Source organism: Typopeltis vanoorti, chromosome 18 (assembly GCF_054136105.1).
Source record: "Typopeltis vanoorti isolate ZY-2024b chromosome 18, IOZ_Tvanoo_1.0, whole genome shotgun sequence".
Taxonomy (NCBI): Eukaryota; Metazoa; Arthropoda; class Arachnida; order Uropygi; family Thelyphonidae; genus Typopeltis; species Typopeltis vanoorti.
Genome location: NC_143566.1, coordinates 64,399,732 through 64,421,664, shown reverse-complemented (window position 1 = coordinate 64,421,664; position 21,933 = coordinate 64,399,732). Strand labels below are relative to the sequence as shown.

At 34.6% G+C, this 21,933-nt stretch overlaps 1 protein-coding gene across 1 annotated transcript in view; it reads right to left on the bottom strand.

Moving 5' to 3' along the window:
- Window positions 1–21,933, bottom strand: part of Zir (dedicator of cytokinesis) — a 667,641-nt gene that overhangs the window by 618,673 nt on the left and 27,035 nt on the right. Inside the window, exons 3-6 of the mRNA XM_090407837.1 lie at window positions 19,191–19,366; window positions 15,518–15,589; window positions 1,238–1,427; window positions 548–772 (exon numbers count right to left, since the gene is read on the bottom strand). Of these exons, the coding sequence (XP_090263963.1) occupies window positions 548–772; window positions 1,238–1,427; window positions 15,518–15,589; window positions 19,191–19,366 (663 nt within the window). The remainder of the gene's footprint in view (window positions 1–547; window positions 773–1,237; window positions 1,428–15,517; window positions 15,590–19,190; window positions 19,367–21,933) is intronic.

Here is a 21,933-nt window from a genome sequence, read left to right as displayed (position 1 = left end):
TATATATATATATATATATATATATATATATATAAATCAAAACTAATAATAAAACCTAAACGCAAAAACATACATTGATATGAAGAGAGTGGAAGAAGATAAAAAAAAGTGTGGGTGATTTGCTACCTCAACCTAATTTTCAAGCTGAATACCCAAAGACAAAGTGACTGCCTATGGATTTCAAAACTGCATATGCATGTCCAAAACAACCTGATGTGAGTCAAATTCTCCTGAATGTGCTTTAAAAATGAATTAATGAAAAATGCTTTAAAAATAACGAAGAATTTCTGTTTTTTCTGTTTTACAACAAGATTTTACTTCTACACAAAAGTCCTAATTTTAGAACGTTTCACCATAAAGTATAAAGTTCCCCAACCTCAAGATAACAGTTGTATTTCCTCTTTAAATAAGCATGAAAATACTATCCTGTTTTCTTAAAAATAATAAAAAGAATTACCTTCCAACTATAGAAGAGGCAAATAATTCTGTTGTAACAAATTATGATGTTATTATGATTTTTTTTTATCTACAAAATTCCTATACTTACCTCATCCTGGGGAGGATAAAGCAAAAATAAGACATCTTGCCTATTTTCAAGCCTTCGAGCCTCATTTAATCTGTCTACTTCTTCAGTTGGTGCATGGTCTAATAGTGATGGAATTAAAGGATCTGCTTGTGAGTTGCGTAGATCAAACACACTGCTTGCCCAGCTCCCACGAGGTGTTTCTCCCAAATGGAGTGACTGTCGACTAGAAGAAGGTGCTGAAGAATCCTATTAACAAAATTGTTTTTAACATGTTATTAAAAAAAAAAAAAAAAAAAAAAAAAACTGTTAATGAATCCAAACTTAATCATATAAAGGAAACTGAATAAAGGTATTACTGTTAACTTTGCAATCAGAGTGAAATTTTGAGTTACAAATTTTAGCTAATTAATTAACAAAAGATTCACCGTACAACTATTATACTTCTAAAATGTTCATGCATCCAAAGTCTTCCAGCCAAATGACATCATTTATGTGTGTGTGTGTGTGTTTCTTTCTAATAAACTCAAGAAGCTATATAAGCTTGAAAAGGACAAACATATCACAAACTGACAATTGTAAAATGTTCAAATGTAATTATCTAATTTAATATAAGTATACAGAGGTGCAAAATTAATAATTCCTCTAAACTGAAAAACTGCTGACAAATAAAATTCTGAAAAGCTAATATAAAATTAGTGAATGATAACTAACTGAAGTGTCTTCATCCTCAGCTAATGGTGGTTGCAAGGAAGAGTGAAATTGCTGTCTTTCATCATACTTTTTACTATTACCTTGCTGATCAAAATCAACTTCAAATTCCTGCTTGGGAGTAGTTCTTACAACAGATGCTCTTTCTACCAAATGGTCTCTAACACAACAGCTGGAACTAAATTGCTGATACCTATATTAAAAATTATAAATAATCATTAATATTTCTTAATGCCAAAATGAAATACTTAGAAGTTGTTTCAGGTACAGTTTATCATCCACCCAACAAAATAAATACATAAATAATAATAAAATACAAATATATCATCTGATAAGTACCCTCAAGTATGTACAGGATATTATGACAGTATTACATGAATAACCTTGCTTTACTAACTTCCTAACAACTATTTGCCTCCAAATCAGTCTATTATTTGTCAGATTCCAATACTGTTAGATCTTCTATTTTGATCTTTTAAGGCACTTCTAACTGCATCAATCTACCTGAGTCTGGGTCTTCCTCTGAGTCTTTTTTCCTGCTATTCTTGAATCAAACACCTGTATTACTAACCTCTCCTTGCCCAATCTATTTTGGTAACAATGCCATCAAAGATTAGCTCAAATATTCCTCAATACTAAAACAGCAAGTTCCTGACTAATACCTTTATTTTAATATGATTATGCCCACTTATGTCATCTGTTCGCTTCTCTAATTTTGCTCATAAATTATATATGAGAACTTCTTTTGATGCATGCAAATCTGTCAATTGCAGCATCTGTAAATCACTCTTTTGATTCTGGGTAGTTTATATAATAATTAAAATAAATAAATAAATAAAAATATATTTTAAAAAATCTGAAATATCCTTTAATTCTCCTGTCACTCACCATTCTCACCTATCTGAACATTTTTGACAGATGAAACTCAATGTGCATTCCCTGACCTGTAACAATACTCAACTGAATATCTAAAATTTTGCTAACCTCACACCAAATAGCCTCAAAGCTATTATCATTACTGTTGTCTTCAAGTTCCACATAGACAGAACACAACTCTTCTGAAATGATCAGTGACACCTACTTCCTCTTTTATCTTTTCTGTATTTTTGAAAAATGCTACGACCATCACATTCTATTTCTGTGAGTAAAATCACACTCCATTTTGGATTGAAAGTGATAGTGGTGGGAGAATGTGCAGAAAGTGTAAGCAAAGTGAGGAGTTGAAGTATGTGTCAGATTGTGAGACAGTTATGGTTGAAGAAAGCCAGAATGTGAGTGAAAATAGTGGCTTGATAGGGAACTGCGATGTACAAGATGGCAATGAGAGTGGTGATCAAAGAAAGAGTGAAAGCAACTATACAGAGAGAAAAAATGGATTGAATGATAAAAAAAATGAGGAATTATTTGTAGGAAGTGAGATTGCTAGGTTGTGTGCAGTGATACAAAATGCACAGCAGGAATTAGAGCACCTGCAAAACTCTTTCCAGAGTGATTCGACTAACGTAAATAAACAGCGCAAGAGTGGGAGAGTTTCTGAAATGAAGGAAAGAGTGTTGTATGGTGACTCGTTATTAAGAGGAGCGATAGCTGGGAGTTTAACTAAATCGTACTTACCGGGTGCGAAATTTAAGGATGTAAGTGAGAGTATTAAAGTGCAAAAACAGAGGATAAAAGAATTAATAGTTGTGGCGGGTACGAATGGATTGAAAGGTGATAAATTTTTTATGAGAGAGGACTTGAAAGTATTGTTAAAGGTAGTGAAAGAAAAGAGTGACAGAGTTAGAATGGTGAGTCTGTTGCCGTGGTATGACAGAGAGGAGTTTAGAAAGAGGGCCATAATCACAAATGAGATTATGCACAGGTTATGCAGATGGTGTGGTGTGGAATTCATGGACGTGTGGAATGAGTTTGATGGGCGAAAGGATTTATACAAGATGGATGGCCTGCATTTGAATGGACTTGGTGTGCAGAGACTGGAAAAAGTGTTGCTGAATGAAGTGAAAATGGATGTACAGAACCAAGGAAACTAGAACTACATCAGTGAGACAGTTGAGTGTAAGAATGTATATAATGTACCCGAGCCAGCACTAAGGACAAAAAATGGGAATGGGACATTTAGAATAACGCATAAAGATAGGGGTGGGACAAAGGGATCACTGCATTTCATGTATACTAATGCCAGGAGTATTAGGAACAAGAAGGAAGAATTTTTGGCCTTGATTGGCTCTTCCTGGCCACAGGTTATTGGCATTAGTGAAACATGGCTGACAGAAGATGATATAGTTAGTGGGATAGAATGTGTAGATTATAGTGTGTTTAGGAGGGACAGAGAGAATAAAATGGGGGGGGGGGGGTGTTATTGATGATAGCTGATGAACTGCAATCAAGGAGAATTGAAGTTGTATTGCAGGATAGTGAAAGGAGCTCATTTGAGGCTATTTGGTGTGAGATTGAGACTGGCAGAATAAAATATACAGTTGGGTGCCACTATAGACCAGGTGATGGAATAGATGGTGGAGATAGTATGCATAAACAAATTGCTGAAATGAGTGGAAGGAGGGTAATTATTATGGGGGATTTCAACTATGGTAACATTGATTGGAAGGAGGAGAGGACACATGCGAGGAAGGAAATGGATTTTATTCAATTATTAAGGGATAACTATCTGAGACAGCATGTAATTGAAAATACTAGGGGTGTGAGAGTGCTTGACCTGGTAATAGCATCTCACAATTTGACTGTAATGAATATGACCATATTGCCACCTATTGGTAAGAGTGATCATAATGTCTTGACCTGGGAGGTGGCTAAAGGTGTGGAATTTTCGATTAAGACAGGGTATATGTGGAATTACCATGCTGGCAAGTATGACAAGCTTAGGAGATTGCTTGGATCAATGCCATGGCATGTACAACTGCAAGGGCTGGACGTCGATAGAGCATGGGAAGTGGTGAAGGAGCATTTACAGGGGGTTATGGCTGATTGTATACCTAGGGTCCGAATAGTAAAACAAGTAGGGGTTAAATGGATGAATAACACCATTAAGCTTGAGCTGCAAAAAAAGAAACAACTGTAGAGGGAATTTAAAGAAAGGGGGTGACCTGCAGGCACACGAATGGTATAAAGTGCAGGCCAGAAAGGTAACGAGTATGGTAAAAAAAGAAAAAGCGGATTATGAAAGGAAACTAGCTATGCAAGCAAAAGAGAATCCCAAACAGTTCTTTCAATATGCTGCAAGCAAGAAAAAAACTGTACATGGCAAGATGATTTTAAGGAATGACGATGGTAAGGAGGTCACTGAATCAGTCGATATAGTGGAGTTACTGAGCGCACATTTTGAAAAAGTATATCATCCAGGTGGTGACATTGAAAAAATGAAGGAACCATTAGTTTATATGGGAATTGTGATGAATGAAGTGGAGGTGAATAGTCTATTACAGAACCTTAACATGAACACATCTGTGGGATTGGATAGTATACCGGCACGGGTCTTGCGTGAAGCGGCTAAGGAATTATCAGTGCACTTGACCATGTTGTTTAATCTGAGTCTTGGGTCTGGTTTAGTCCCAAAGGTGTGGAAAGAGGGGAAAATAGTTTCACTGCATAAAGGAGGATCCAAGACTACGGTTGAAAATTACACCGATCAGCATATCAGGAGTTGTTGTCAAGGTCTTGGAGAAAGTTGTCAAGGGAAAAATACAGGAATGGATTGATGAAAATGAGATACTGTACATGGGACAGCATGGCTTTGTGAAGGGTAGATCATGCCTCAGTAACTTGCTCAAGTTTTATAACAAGGTGATGGCTGAACTGGATAAGGGTAATGGGTTTACAGTGATACTGCTGAACCTGGCAAAGGCATTTGACAGGATACCACATAGAATTCTAATCCATAAACTACAACATATGGGAATGGATATAGGGTTGGTGAGATGGATAGGTGGGTGGTTGATGGAAAGATATCAAAGAGTAGTTTATTCAGGAGTAGAATCCAAAAGACGGTCTGTGACTAGTGGTGTGCCGCATGGTTCTGTTCTTGGACCACTGCTGTTTAATCTGTTCATTAACGATATAGGGAAGGATCTAAGTGGAACAGTTCATTTGTTCGCTGATGATGCAAAGTTGGGTAGGGCGATAATGAATGCAGAAGATGTCAAAATCTTGCAGGATGACTTGGATAGATTGGAGTTCTTGGCTAAGGAGAATGGATGTCAATTTAATGTGACAAAATGTAAGGTTATGCATGTTGTGGTGAAAAGATTAGCAGCAGTATACCACATTGGTGGAACTGTACTCCAGGAGATTGATGAGGCCAGGGACTTGGGAGTGTTGGTGGATAGGGAGATGAAGTTTAGGGGGCACATTGCAAAAGTAGCTAAATCAGCTCATCAACTCACTTGGTTGTTGAAAAATACCTTGACGAGCAGAGACAAGCAAGTTATTGTACCTCTGTACCGTGCCTTGATAAGACCTCATCTCGACTACTGTGCCCAGATTTGGTCACCTTGGTTCCCTCTTGATGGGGAGGAGGTGGAGAGGATCCAGAGGCGAGTGACTAAGATGATAGCAGGTCTATGGAATGAACCATATGAGAACAGGCTGAAGATTTGTGGGTTGCAGAAACTAGTTGATAGGCGGAGGAGGGGAGATATGATTGAGACATTCAAATTGCTAAAGGGATTCTATAGGATTAATTCAAAGGATGTTTTTGAGATCAGGACTGGTGGTGGGAGAACTAGGGGACACCTATGGAAGCTGGGCACGAGTGTGGTTAGCAAGGGTGTTAGAACTGGGTTCTTTACTTTTAGAGTGGTAAATGAGTGGAATAAGCTGCCAGAGTCTGTTGTGGGTACTATGACGGTGAGTGAGTTCAAGGCAAAGTATGATAGATACTGTGAGAATGTCGTATAGTTGTGTGGACATGATGTTTAGGGCCTCCCTCGATGAGTCTAAGGACTCCCTGGAGTCGCCCGAAATAATAATAATAATAATTAACAACATCTTAAAAAAAATAACAAGTTTGTGACTCACAAAGAAACTTTAATCTATATGAATTAGAAAGCAATAAAGTATCTTTCAATTTTAACTGAATAAACTGACATGGACTAATAACTACCATAAACTCCACACTTGCCACTTTTTTTTAAAAGTATTTCTGATCACAGTATTCCATTTCTAATCTTTCTACTAAATTTCCTATAATCTTTATAAACTAAAGATAAGATAAACACCACAATTTTCTTTGTACTAATAGCTGATAAATCATGGTATCTGTTAGCATTCTCTATTACACATACTTGGGAATAGAAAAAAGGAAATTCTTCTCCTGTCTACATCATGAAAGGTGCTGCCATTACAGGCACCATTGCACAATTGGCATTCAGCAGTTTGCTTGAAAGAGAGATAAAGTTCTTTCCATAATTGATTTCCATGGTTGATGAATGATAGAAAAGATGTTGACAGTGCATGGGAAATGATAAGGTAGTATATAACACAAACAATGCATAACTGAATACCAAGAGTTGAGTAATAAATAGAGTAAGAGTGAGATGAATAAATGGTGAAATCAAGCAAGCAGTGATACAAAAGAAGTTGTTATGGAAGAAGTACAAGACAGTTTGCAGTGAACAGATGCATGAAGAACAAAGTGCAGGCCAGAAAAGTGACAAGCATGATTAAAAAAGAAAAAGTAGAATAATAATAGTAATAAACATACATCTTCTTCTACTTCTCTTCACAGATTAGGCATTTGCCCATTCTGGCTTCACTGGTCTTCCTCTCTCTCTCCCCCTTTGGTCTATATCTATCCACCTCTCTGATGTCTTCATTTTTATATGGTCCAATTTTGTGCATCCTTTAATTTTTCTTAAAAATCTCATCTCTTCAACCTGTATTTTACTTTCATCTTTCTTTTTAATCATGTTTCTAAACCATGTAACAGAGTGGGAGTGGCCATTACTTTGTAAAATTTTAGCCGAGTTTCTTTTCTTGTTTTTTTTTCTATTCAGGGTCCTTTTAATTGTTTCGCAGATTTTCTGAATTTCTTCATTTTTCATCTATATCTTTAACTTTTAGATATACTATAATGCAGCCTAAATAATTAAACTATGTCATCTGTTCTATTATTCTATTTTCTATAACTATTTTTGATCAAAGAAGATCCCGTCCCTTTAAATGCCATGACTTTTGTTTTCTTTTGTGAAATTTTAAAATTATATTGTTGGCTTATTTTGTTTAATTCATAAACTCATACATTTTATCAGTATATATATGATAATTTACTATTTTTATTAATGATCATTTTCCCACATTTTAAGTTTTATGGTATGACTTGAATCACTTATGGAAAAAAAAAAAAAAGAAGTATATCTTTAAACAAATGTGGAGAGTAAAAACATTCAAAATCACTCAGTAAAATAAAACAATGAGTCTACATATATTAACACAATTAGCAGATTTTTTTCATATTTTCTATACATTTTCTGTCACCTTGTTTCATTTAACAACCTTTTAAAGTAATCATTATTATTATTATAATTATTATTATTATTATTCAGGACCTCCATGGAGTCAAGAGGCCATTCTAGACAACACAAAGCCTATCATTCCATGCCTTAAACACATTCACTGTTTCATACTCTCACAACCCTATCAGGCAGTGCATTCCATGGTCTAACCACCCCATAAAAAAAAAAAAAAAAAAAACACTCCTCATCCTCTTGCTCATGATTTCCTTTTGCAATTTCCAGGGATGGCCCCTTGTCCTCGCTTGTTTCCATTGTTCTACCATACGAAAAACCTCCCCAACGTAACTACCTCTCGACAGTTTAAATGTCTCAATCATATCACATTTCCTTCTATGTACCCAACTTTGCAGTCCACATACCCTCATAACTAACATTGTAGAGTCCTGATATAATTTTTGTTACCTGCTTCTGTACTCTTTCCAAGGTTAATTTATCCCTTCAAATCCTGGGGACCAAATCTGAGCATACTAGTCCACGCGTGATCTGATCAGGACTTTATACAATGGAATCACAACTATTCTATCTTGGCTGGTCAGCATCCTTCACAGTATCACAGCAATCCTCTGGGCTAGTATTTAATGGCACTTGTTACATAATAAAGTTTATTAGACATATGTATTCACAAAAATAAATAATAATTTTTATTATTGCAAATAATTCGACCAGAAACTAACTGGCCATCATCAGTGTATCAGCACAATCACAATTCTTGAAGTTATAACAAAGAACATCAATCCAATTTACAGAGCTGAGCCAAGTGGTTATGAGATAAAATGAGATTACAATTCAGGCCAAAGTTAAAATGAAAGTAATTTGAAAAAAAAATTAACGACATTTAAACAAATAATTGAATGGCACAGCATTATATTTAGAAAAAAAAAAGTGTGTGTATGTGTGTGTGTGTGGGGGGGGGGGGAATACATGCTATTACTTGTGATTTATGAGGATGAGACATCTTGGAAAAAAAGAGAGGCAGTCATTCTGATTTATGTTTGGCTGGTGTACAAGTGCTTCTGCACTCTCTTTAAATAATCACTCAAACCTAGAAGACCAACTTGTAGAGCAACCATTTCTTATAATACATAGAAATATTCATTTATATTCAGGAATAGATACATTTTTACTATGTCTGTTGTCTTCGATGACTAGAATAAAAATGTCCTATATCGTGAAAAACATTCCTCAACAGATGCTATACTGAGAAAGACAAGTAGTTTTCTTTTATCACTAAATACAGCAGAAGCAGATTTGGCAACAATTATTGTAATTAGAGAAATGGAATGACACTTCAAATTAAAAACACCCCCCCACACACACACAGACAAATGCTGCATACATGCAGTAAAACAGATTTATAGTAGCACTAAACATAGCGGCTAATAGCAGCTAACTAAACACATTTGTCCTAACATCGTCTTTCAAATTTTCAGTTCCAGAAAATATGTATAACAGTTGTTTATAATGCAATCATTGGATACAGACAGTATAACATTTATGTAAAGCAAAAAGATCAATGTGAATGAGTGTATGTGTGTAATATAAAAGAAACTGCAAATATAAATTGTGAGATAGATGTACAAGAATTCTTGGATTACTTTACAGATCTTTGGATGGATAATACTCGAATCAAAAATAATTACAAAAGAAACTTACAAAATACCTTAAATGATATGATAACAATGAAAGAATTAAAGGACAACCTAAATAAAATAAAAAATGGCAAATCAGCAGGAGAAGATAGGATAAACTCTGAACTGCATAAATTTGCTGGAAAAAAATTTCATCAAAGATTACTAAAATTTTTAAATAAAATATATACAAATGGACAAATACCAATAGAATGGAATACAAGCATAGTAATACCTATATTTTAAAAAAAAAGGGATAAAACAAAACCTGCTAACTACAGAGGTATTAGTTAATTGAATACATGCCACAAAATATATAGCAGAATACTCAATGAAAAAAATAAAAATATACAGTGAAAAAATATTATTAGAATGTCAAAATGGATTTAGAAAAGGATGCTCTACAATGGATGCAGCTTTCTGTTTAAAACTACTTATAGAAAAAAGAAGAGAATTTAATTTGGAAACTCAGCTTTTGTTTATAGATTACGAAAAAGCATTTGACAAAGTAAAAAGATATATACTGTTTGATATATTACAAAGAATAAATATACCTAATATTTTACTACATGCAATATTGAATATATATAAAAATAATGAAATAAAAATAAAAATAAATGAAAAGTTGTCTGAAAAACAATCTATAAACCAAGGAGTAAGACAGGGATGCCCTCTGTCTCCAACACTTTTCAATATTTACATTAATGAAATATTAATTCGGTGGAATACCTTAAACAATCAAGGTATAGAAATTTCCAGAATAACAAAATAAACATGCTATTATTTGCAAATGAAAATTTGTCATGTTGTACCATCATTTTTTATATTGATGGTACAACATGACAAAATTTCATTATGATGATGATGATTTGCAAATGATCAGGTAATAATATCAGATAAGGAAGACAATTTACAAAGAGCAATATATAATTTAAACATTATAGTAGAACAGTTTGGAATGAAAATTTCCATAGATAAAACTAAAACAATGGCATTTTGTGGACAAACTCCAGTTAGAAGCAAAACAGTTATTAATAATAAAATAATAGAACAGATAAATACTTTCAGTTATCTTGGATGTGAAATATCATATGAAGGAGAAAAAGACATAAAATTAAAAACTGCAAAATTTTTACAGATTATAGGCCTGATAAATAGAGCACTCAACCCAAATATAGTACAAAAAGAAACACACTTGAAAATATACAATACTTTAGCAGTGCCCACATTATTATATGACAGTGAAATTTGGGGAATAAACAAACAAGATAAACAAAGAATAAAAACAAGTGAAATGAGATTTATGAGAAGAACTGCAAAATACACATTATTAGATCAAAAAAGGACTGAAGACATTTTAAAAGAACTAAAAACAAAATCAATAGAAGAAAAACTAAACAATTATAAACAAAAATGGATTGAACATGTAAACCGAACGGCCAACATCCTAAACAAATACTAAAATATAAGCCAATTGGAAAGAGAAGGCAGGGTAGACCTAAAAAAAAAGGATATTGGATGGATAATGAGACCGGAACAGACCAATATGATCTATACCCATAATTAGCGTTATGATGATGATGATATATATATAAAACTTGAAATCAGTTTGAATTACATTTGAGATATTCGATATCATCAAGACACTTCACAAAATTTTACAAATAAAATTCTACTGAAAAAGTTGCAACTAATGTGCCATATAAGTGTTTTGTAAATATGTGACCACCCAGCATGGAGGCGTACATATGCTAAAGCTAGTTTCTGGCAGGATTTTTTGCGCATGTGCTAACAGTGCCCAGCACAAATGTGTTAAGTTGTAAATCAGCTATTAGAAACAAAGGGGATACAAAAAGATGGTTGGTGTAAAATCTGGTTTAAGACATGAATGTACACTAGATTTTCATATAAGATTAGACGGAAATAAAAACCAAAGTGCCACATAGAAGTCATTATAAGGTCATAGAGACTGTTTTTGGAGTTAGCAGCATCAGCTATGAAACATTATCCAAATCTCAATAAGTATGGCTGTATCAATTTATTAAAAATCTGGAAAACAGTCATTTTAAGATCAAATTAAAACTTCTCTTTATTGCAACAGAAAGGGCCAAATTAGGATTTTAGTTCTCTGTGTTGTACATTACAATTTTAAATCAATGGCACTATTAACTAATTGTTGTTGTGACAAACTGTTTGAGCACTAAAGATGCAGGGTAAAAACTAGTGAGATATTCACAGTTAAATAATTAAATAAATCTTATTTATTTATTTACTTATTTATTCTCTTTGTATTGTCAATTAAACTGTGAAAAAAAAAAGTTGGTGAAGATAACTCCATGACAGATGTCACAGTGGGTGATATGAGAATAAAGGTAGATACAGATAAGAAAGCGAATGGGCTATTAACCTGTGTATTACAAGAAAGCGTAAGAGAAATGGCTATGTCCCTAAATAGGCTGTTTAATTTAACTATCAAAACTGGTAATGTCCTCCCAAGGAAATGGAAAGAAAACAAGATAGTTCCATTTACATAAAAGAGGTTCCAAGACAGGTAGAAAATCAGATAAATCAGCATCTTGGGAGTGATGGCTAAAGAATCGGAAAACTTGGTCAAAGGTAGAAGTCAGGAATAGATGAACGGTATATGATAGTCTATGCATAAGCAAAATGGCTTTGTGAAGGCTGGGTCTTGCCTCAGTAATTTATTGTGCGGAGCTCACTTTCTGTAATAAAGTTACAGCTGAGTTGTATAAAAGAAATGCTTATATGATGATACTGCTAGAATTTAAAAAGGCATGATGATGATGTTAGGGGGTATTGCACCTGTATATACATAAGTCTGAACAAATGGGAACGGATATGAACCTAACAACATGGGTAAGAGGAGGCTGATGGACAAACACCCGAAAGTCATAGTTATATGATGGAGTTGAATAGCAAGGAGAAGGCAGGTGACTTGAGGTATGCCACAGAGCTTTATACTTGGACCACTGCTGTTTAATTTCCATATTAATTAAATGGGGAATACTTGAGAAGGAATATTCAGTTTGTTTGATGAGGCCAAACTCAAAGGAACAATGGTTAATAAATGTAATGAAGAGATCCTACAGGTTATTTTAGATAGTAGGAAAATGATTGGTGGATTAAAAATATAAAATATATAGCAATGAATTCGCTCTTTATTCAAAATTAATTTATACTGAATTATATTTATTTTTAAAAAATAGAAATTAAATTATAAAATGATAAAACTGAAAAAAAAATTTTAATGATAATCTCATACACAAGAGGCTGGGAAACCTACATAACATGTAGATTAGGCAAGAAGAAACTTGTTCACATTTAGTTGAAGTGCTGCAGATCGCATTCCCTGGGAAACATATAAGATGGAGATTGCTCCAGAGAGGCAGTAGCAGAAGGGATAAAGAAGGAGGAGGAGAAGTAATTTATTCTGTGGATTTGGATTTAAACTTGAAGGTGTTAAGTAGTTGTTGCGTGTGCTTCAATGGATTTCACAGAGGGTGGTAGAATTACTGATGTCAGTTCAGACAAACACTACCCATGGAAATATTTGCGGAAGAGGCAAGCAGCAGAAATTGTATAAGAGGAATGTGTATATAAGAGTGAGTGGAGTGAACTGGTGAGAGATGGGTCATTAATCAGCCTAACTGCTCTCTTCTGTAGCAAGTCAAATATTTTTAAGGAGCCCTTAGGGACACTCCAGATGTGTGAACAATAATCAATAATTGGACAGATATGTGATTTGGATAGGGCTAATAGTGCTGTTTAGATGTAAAGTAATGCCTTGAACAAAAAAGAAATCCTAATTTTTGAATGCCAAGGAAATGGTTGTAATATGCCAATGTCAAGAGAGGTTTGATCATAGAGTAATCAAATGAAGAGAGAAAAGATCTCATCACTAGAGATTTGGATGTTGTTCAGAATAAGGCTAGAAGAAAATTATTATTTTTTTGTAGGAAATAAGGCATAATTGTGTTTGCTGGCACTAAAACTGATAAAGTTGTCCAAACTTCCTCAAAGATTAGCTTGCAGATAAGAATTTAAAGAAGTAGAGGTTGTTATTCTAGAGGTTATAATATTTATGTATGACATCGTTTATCAAATGAGAAGGAGGAATGAGTGTGTTGTCATCAGCAAAGCTGTGTCACTGATATATGGAAGAAGTGAGTGGATGAGAGAACCCCCCCCCCATCATTAGTTCCATAGTTAGGGAACACACAACCATCACATGTAATATGCATCCAGTTGCATAATTCACAGGATAGGCCATATGATGGACGCTTACTTAATAGACACGTGTATAAAACCGTGCCAAAAGCTTGGAGATATCAAAAACAACCATCTAAGATTCACCAAATTTTTCCATGGTATCTGTCTAGAGACTAGTGACATGCTTTCAAGGTAATGAAAAGTTGAATGCTGAAGGCCCTTTCAATTATTTTAGAGAGAACTGAGGTGAAGGAAATTGGGCTATAGTTTGACTATGAGGATTTTTCACCCTTCTTAGAAACAGGTTGCATGTAGGCTAATTTCCATGCTACAGGATAGATACAGTGAAATATGAAAGTGTAAAAAAGCAACATGGAATGGGAGTTGACTTTGGAGTACACATACCTTTAGGATGATTGGAGAAATGCTATCAAAACAGGAGCCTTTTTTTCTGTCTAATTTGGATAAAATTATTCTGATTTCTTTCTAATGAAAGGTAAAAGCAGGCATTGCATGGTGAGTGTTAGAAATGATTGGGGGCAGGGGAACCTTTGACAAGGTCAACCATACATGAATTAAGGGGAAATGTAAGACATCAGAAGGTTGGCTTTTTCTATGGGTGATGATGTAAGAGAACCATCCAAGAATAACAGTGGTAAAAGTTGTGTTGTGCAGAAATCATGACAGATGGTTCTGGTAAGAAATCAGAAGGCAACACTTTTGCCTTCTGGTTTCTTGCCAGAATAGCTGCAACGGAACCCTTTCTTGCACGAAATAGCTGCAAGAAAACTATCAATTTCTTGCAGCTATTCCATGCTTTGTTAAAAGCAGCAAAGGAAGATGACACATTGGATGAGGGCCACTTATGGTATATTTTATTTCAAATGTATATAACGTTTTAGTTTCATTAAATGTATATATGTTTTATTTGGTACTCAAGTCAATAATTTTTCCAGATTCTAAAAGAAATAGAGTTAAAAGTCATTACCCCAATTCGAATAAACTCTCGTGTAATTACTTAACACTTGGTATAAAGCAATCTCTTTACAGAGAATGACAATTGAAAAAATAAATAAATAACAACCTGGTATTCGAGTAGGCATGCAATGACTGGTGTAAGGTCACTGGAGATAGCAAATGTCTCGGCAACTCTATCTGCCAGATCAATGCAGTTGATCTGGCAGATAGGGTTGTTAGGAAAATCAGATTAAAGAAAATCACCATTCACAGAAAGGAAATCAAAAAGTTTGGAATGGTTGGTGGCATTAGGAGAACAATAGAGATGGCAAATGAATTTGATAGAATGGTGGTGGAGAGATTCTCAGACAAAGTAATTCAAATTAGTTTCAAATTCTAAGTTGGATACTCTTTGGCATGGTATATTGGAATGCTCACATGCATAAATGCTACCTTTAAGTCAAAATGAATTGAAGACCATGTAACTTGGAAAGTTGTGATAAGTAGTGAAAAGCTGCAATTTGGATTTCTGTCAGGAAAAGTAGGTGGAAATACAGACTGGAGTGGATATAAATATTACTTTGGCCAGAACTGAGACTGTATATGCTAGAAAGTAGATCCAAAAGATTCTCTAAGGTTTGCTGTTGACTGCATGGGCTAACATGCAGTGTTAGCCCATGCAGTCAACAGCATATTCTATACGCAGTGCTTGAGTTTTGATCTTCGTGGTAGCACTTCATTTTCAATGTGTGAATTATAAATTAAATTCAAATTCAAAATTAAAAAAGCAAAATTATAAAACTACATTATGAAATTAACCTACTAGTAAGAGTTCAACAAAACCTTTAACTTTTTTTTACTTTTTATTGATTTATATATTTAATAAATTTAATTTATTAAATAAATAAATACAAATAAACAATATAAATAATAATAAATACCTTCTGTTGACTACTACCCAATCCGAAGTATAACAATGCACACAATCCCTTACATATGGATCAAGTTCACACCTGCAAAATATAAATATAATGAAAGGCTTGGGTGTAAGTGATTCATAACAGTACTTTATGCAAATAACACCAGAAGAGCAGAATAAATAAATACTTTAAAAATAAATATATCACCTTCAAACAAGCTAGCAGTTGTCATCTTTCTTACCACCAATCAAAGATACACCCTCTGTCCTAAAAGAAACCGACCTTTTCGAAAATAGAAGAAACCAGTGGCGCCACCTATTGTATCTTTTTTTTGTTGAAAGCGGCAACCTTCATTAGTGTTGTGTCAACTGTTTATGACATTTGTTTCATTAGAAGCAGAGTTATGGTGCCAAGAGTGACAGTCTGTTTTGACGAAAGGTCGGAAAATGAGTTTCAGACAGAGAGCTGCGATTAACTTTTGTGTTAAACTTGGTAAAAGTTTTACCAAAATGCATCAAATGCTTCAAAAAGCATACGGCAATGAATGTTTATCCTGTACTCAAGTTTATGAGTGGTTTAAGGGATTTCAAAGTGGTCGTGAGATGCTTGAGGACAACGAAAAGCTGGGCCATACAAAAACTGGACTGAACAAAGTTAACATCCAAAAAGTGCGTAATTTCATCAAAGAAAACCCGAAATCGGTCATGAGATTGATTGAAGATGAATTGGGGATTCCAAAACCAACTGTGCACAACATTTTGACCAAGAGTTTGGGCCTTCGTAAATTAAATTCGCGATTTGTTCTCCACAAGCTGACCGATGACCAAAAAATGTATCGAATTGAATACTGCAAGAACCTCATTAAAACCTAAGGACTCAAACTTTCTTGAAACTATCGTTACTGGTGACGAAACATAGTGTTTTGAGTATGAGCCTGAAACAAAGTGCCAGAGTACTGAGTGGAGACCACCAGAAGAGGGGCATCCGAAAAAAAAGTCACTTGGAGAAGTCAAAAGTAAAGACAATGCTGATTTGTTTCTATGATTCCAAGGGCATTATCCACAAAGAATTTGTTCTGCCTGACCAAACGGTCAATGGTGAGTTTTATCTCAAAGTTTTGAAGCAATTGATAGTGAGAATTCGTCGCATACGCCATGAATATCGTGATGCAGGCAGCTGGTCACTTTTGCATGATAACATACCATCTCATCGTTCAAACATTGTGAGAGTTTTTGAGCAAAAACCAAGTTTGTGTGTTGGATCACTCACCGCATTCACCTAATTTAAAACCCTGTGACTTCTTTCTCTTCCCCCGACTTCATTTGCCAATGAAAGAAAAGGAAAAAACACTATTGAAAACGTTCAAGCGGCAGTAACCATGACCCTCAACAGTATCCCAAAAACTGATATAAAAAATTCATTTAAGGAATTAATTGACCATGCCAAACGATGTATCAAAGCTGAGGGAGAGTATATTGATTGAAATAAATGATTTCAATAATTATAATTGGCCTGTGTTTTATTTTCTATCAAAAGTTCGGTTTCTTTTTGGACAGAGGGTGTACATTATCACCTATATCTTTGCCTATTGCTCATCAAATACCCTGTTCTTGTCATCTTTGCTATTCAGACTGGCCTTTCAGCTACTATTAGAATTGAAGAACATCAAGATTATATAAGATTTTTGGAATTCGAATGTTAAGGCCTTGCTTCTCAGGCCATCGACACTAGACAGAGTTCACAGGAACCACACCAAGATGCTAAACTACAGCAGGTTCAAATTTGATCATCTATTTTTTTTTTAATCATGTGAATTCCTACGCCACTGTCCTAATCTTAATTGAACAGATTGTACTTATTTCTAAAAACTAAGAAAAGCATTTGATGCATTTCTTAGTTTTTTTTAGAAGTGATTGCTGTTAATAGTTTATAATTTTTTTAATTAATTATACATCTATTCACATATCTCTGAACTCAAATAATGTTTCCACCTACTGTACAGCTGCAACTGAGACATGATATTATACACGCTAGCACAAGAAAAGTATATTTAATATACTTTTTATATAATAAGTATATTTAATATACTAACGAGTTGATAATTTTTAATTTCATCTCACAAGTTTCTCTCAAAAGTAGAATGATATTATATGCATGCCGTATGACTCTATTCAAAATTTAAATGTTGTTACCAGTTCTACCTTCTCCATGAAAGAAACTCATGACATATTAAGGGAAATATATAGGAGCAATATATTATATTCAGTTTTCTTTTACATATGTGAAGCCATTATTTAAAAATTATATTATAATTAATACGCATCTCTATTAAGTTTTAACAATAAATACTTCATTGTTAGAACATCACTGGATTTCCAATTAGAGCATAAATTAAGTTATAATAGTTATAAAATAAACCCAACTAGGTTGTTACAGAAACAATTCAAATTGTAACTGAAAAGAAACTAATGTTTATTGGTGCCCTCTAGGGAGAGAATAAAATGAAGTTAATTCAGAGAAGTCAAGCAAAATGTTTTCTTAGAAGGACTGTTTCTCAGATCTTGCAAATTAATCTGGCCATATTATTAAAGTTAGGAGAATGTTTTGTAGCTAATGCTGATTCTAAAAATGGCCTCTCAGACCTCAAGCAATTTCTGTGCATCAGAGATGACTTCTATTTAATTCTGTGCTAAAAGGGTATCCAGGGCATGGTCTGCTAGTTCTATCTCGCCAAACAGATGATTGTGAATGTCATTCTTATGGTCCTTCAAGACAGATCTGCTAGCCAGTCCAAAGTAGGCTAAGCTGCAGGCACATGGTACAATATCATAATATGCAACAGAATGAGGGTAATCCATTGAAAAATGGATGAAGGTACTAGATAAGTGTGTGGCTTGAAAGAAGCATGGAGATTATATTTACGAAGAACTTTAGTTATCTTTTCAGATGCACCCCAGATATAGAGAATGGGGTGTCAGGTGTAGGAGTAATGCATTATTTTGCCTTTTATAGGATAAGTGGTCATTGGCTAAAAAGTGTTATGAAGATACCAAGTTCCAAAACAAGAGCTGTGTCATTTGAGCAAACACTGTGTGTGTGTCAGCATTTTGAGGATGCTATATTGTTGGGATGGAAGATGGTGAAGAATATAAGAAGTACATTGCAATCATTGATATGGCAAGGTTCTGGAAGACCATGACTGAATATCCCTTCACACAGGATTAAATGAAAGACAACTGTGCTGCACAGAAGTTGCCACAGATCTGAATTCTATTTTTAGAATCAGCATCAACTATGAAACAATCTTCTAACCTCAGTAAGTGTGCTGCATTAATATGTCAAAGATCTGGAATTCAATCATTCAAAGATCATACTCAGCCTGCCTTTTCTGAATTAATTTTGTTTTATACAATATCTAGAGGACCTATGATAAGATATTAGTTCCCTTTCAGGAATAATGCTTAAAACAGTTGTAATGATTTGATGATGAAATATTTGATGATTGGGAAATCCAGCCAAATATAAGCAAAAATTATTTATTTTATTCCTCTTGTGTTGTTATACATTGTAAAATATATATAACCTACAAAATACACAAAGGAGAGAGAGAAAAAAAAAGAAAGAGAGGGGGGGAAGAACACTGAAATATTTTTCAGAATTTTGTTTTTATTCACTAATTTCCTAGAATACCTACTCATCTTCGGGAATAATTGGCTCAAGGGTACGGCATTTCCGAGGAATAATTCCAACTTCAATATCATCTTCTGGAAATTCCAACAAATGATTAATAGAATCATGTCCTATCAGATCTTGATGTAAATTTAAAAATTCTTCAAAATCCAAAGGGTCAACTACATCACATAATGGTACCTATAAGAAGTAATAAAGTTATGTATTTAACTGAGAAGAAGGAGAAATATAAAAATAACAAAAGGAAAATGTATAATTAATATATCAGCAGGGAACTTAAGAAGTAGTCATGTTTCAAAAGCTGCTCTTTCAAATAATGTTTCTAGTTAATTATTTATGCAATTTGAAGCAGTTGTGTATAAGAAGGTTATAGAAAGATAATGACTGATTGTATACTTGAAAAGTGCATTTATTTTCCATTTAATTATAAATTATTCAAAGGGTAGAGTGACATTTACTGACTGGCATTATAATCAAAACAGCAGCTGTTTGGTCTCTATTAGACATATATTTTGACTTTAGTCATTCTTTGATTGGCTAGTTGGTTCATTGTTTGCAGGCACAAGAACAGCAAAGGTCATAATGCAATATTACAAAAAGTTACAGCAATACAAATGGTAGTAAAAAATAAATAGCTACTTAAGAAAATGATATACTATATATAAGAAAACAAATTTTACAAAATTTGAGCATTGCAGTATCTATATATAAATTGCTTTTATGATCAAATTTGTTTGCATAAATTAATTCTTTGTAAAAAGTTAAAAACTTCTACAATTTTTCAAATTCTCATAAGATCTGCCTGAGTGTATATGCCTCAGCCAGATTAGTAAAAATTGTATTCCTCCTTCAAGTGAAGTACTGGCACTCGACTACAATATGGCATATGGTAAGCTAAGTGCCCCAATGCTCACACACAGGTGGGTTATTAGTCCTAACAGACAAGTATATGGTTGTAAGTTTTTCCACTTGGTTATACTATAAATTAAAGATATCAAGAAATTATATTCTTGGCATAATCCTTTATCCAAGTGTAAGTAAACAATTTTGCACCTGAACTATTTTCAGGACTGGGGCAACTCATACAAAGAAGCTAATGACTTCCCATCACTTACCTTAGTATCCCATAATGCAAAGCACATCTCTTTGCAAACATGTATAATGCTATGCATTATGGGAAGGGGTCACTACCCAGACTGGTTTCAACCTTTACTGAGGTCTCATCAGTGGGAGCCAGACCCAGAGGTGATACTAAGGTTGAAGTAATGCAAAAGTTGAAATACGAAAATATGACTTCTGCATTACTTCAACCTTAGTATCATCTCTGGGTTTGGCTCCCACTGATGAGACCTAAAATAAAGGCTGAAACCGGTCTTAGTAGTGACCCTTCCCATAATGCATAGCATTATACATGTCCATAAGGAGATGTGCTTTGCATTATGGGATACTAAGGCAAGTGATGTGAAGTAATTAGCTTCTTTATACGAGTTGGCCCACTCCTGAAAATAGTTCAGGCATAAACTTGTTTGCTTACACTTGGATAAAGGATTAAACCAAGAATATAATTTCTTGGTATCTTTAATTAATAGACAAGAGTATGCTAGAGGTTTGTGTAGCCAAACAAACACAACTCCTTTTTTTGTTCACATAGACAAGATAACCGAGAAGATAGCCTGAGAATCAAGGAACTGCACAAATCACATCTTTGGCAGCCATACCCTGTGTGTACAATGGAAAGCTGAATGGCATGCAGCTCAATATCACAGTCACTGCATTCAAGTTGAATCTGACTGGAGACAGGATGGTCATGAAAAACAGTAGCACAACCTAAAGAGGCTTCAGATCCTAAACTGTGCACAGATGGGCAAGATATCACAGTGCTCTCCCCAATGGCCATCAAATAGCTGCAGACAAATCACTGACAGAATGCAACCATCCCCAACTGGGGAAGCAAGAGGCTGCATAATGGAGCACAAACCTGCATGGAAGGATGTTCAGTGCAGTCAACATAGTCAGCACTCACTCTAAACAGCCTGCACAATCCCCTTCACATGCACACCAACCACACAAATAGCAATCCAATGCATACAACATTAAACCTCCCAGTGAGGAGAAAAAACACTAATCTACATCATACTAATCACTACACTAATCTAAACCACATGAGATGCACAGGAAACAATCATATTTCCAAGGTACAGCCAAGCAACAAAGCAGGTTATTCAGCTCCAACAGAAAGAACCTGAATGGGTGATGTGTGAAATGCATCAGTAGTCACTGATGGATAAGATCCAACCATTATAGGGCACTCCTGCTTGGAGCAGTACAGACTCCACATCCACAATCAAGCCCTTAGCAAGGAACATCGATCAGCACTCCACTCTGCAGAGTGGTGCGAAGGACACTTTATGCTCTCCTGCTCCATTTATGAATATTTGAAGGAAAAGTTAGCCCTCTGCCAAAATTGAATCCAAAGATCCCAGCATCCATTGCTACAAGGAAATAGCTTGTCTCATTTTCAATGCTGGGCCCAGGTAAAGAAAACATCTCCAGCAGAAGCACACAGATGCAGTTCAGAGTGCAGAGGTATAGGATTGTGTACAGTATTTGTAAAACCAAAGCAGTAAAAACAGCTTCATAAATTTTTATAACCTCGGGACCCTGCCTTCAGGAAGTGAGTGAGTTCTGGAAATAATAGTTATTACTATTATTATTACATAATACCTCCAGGGAGTCCAAAGACTCAT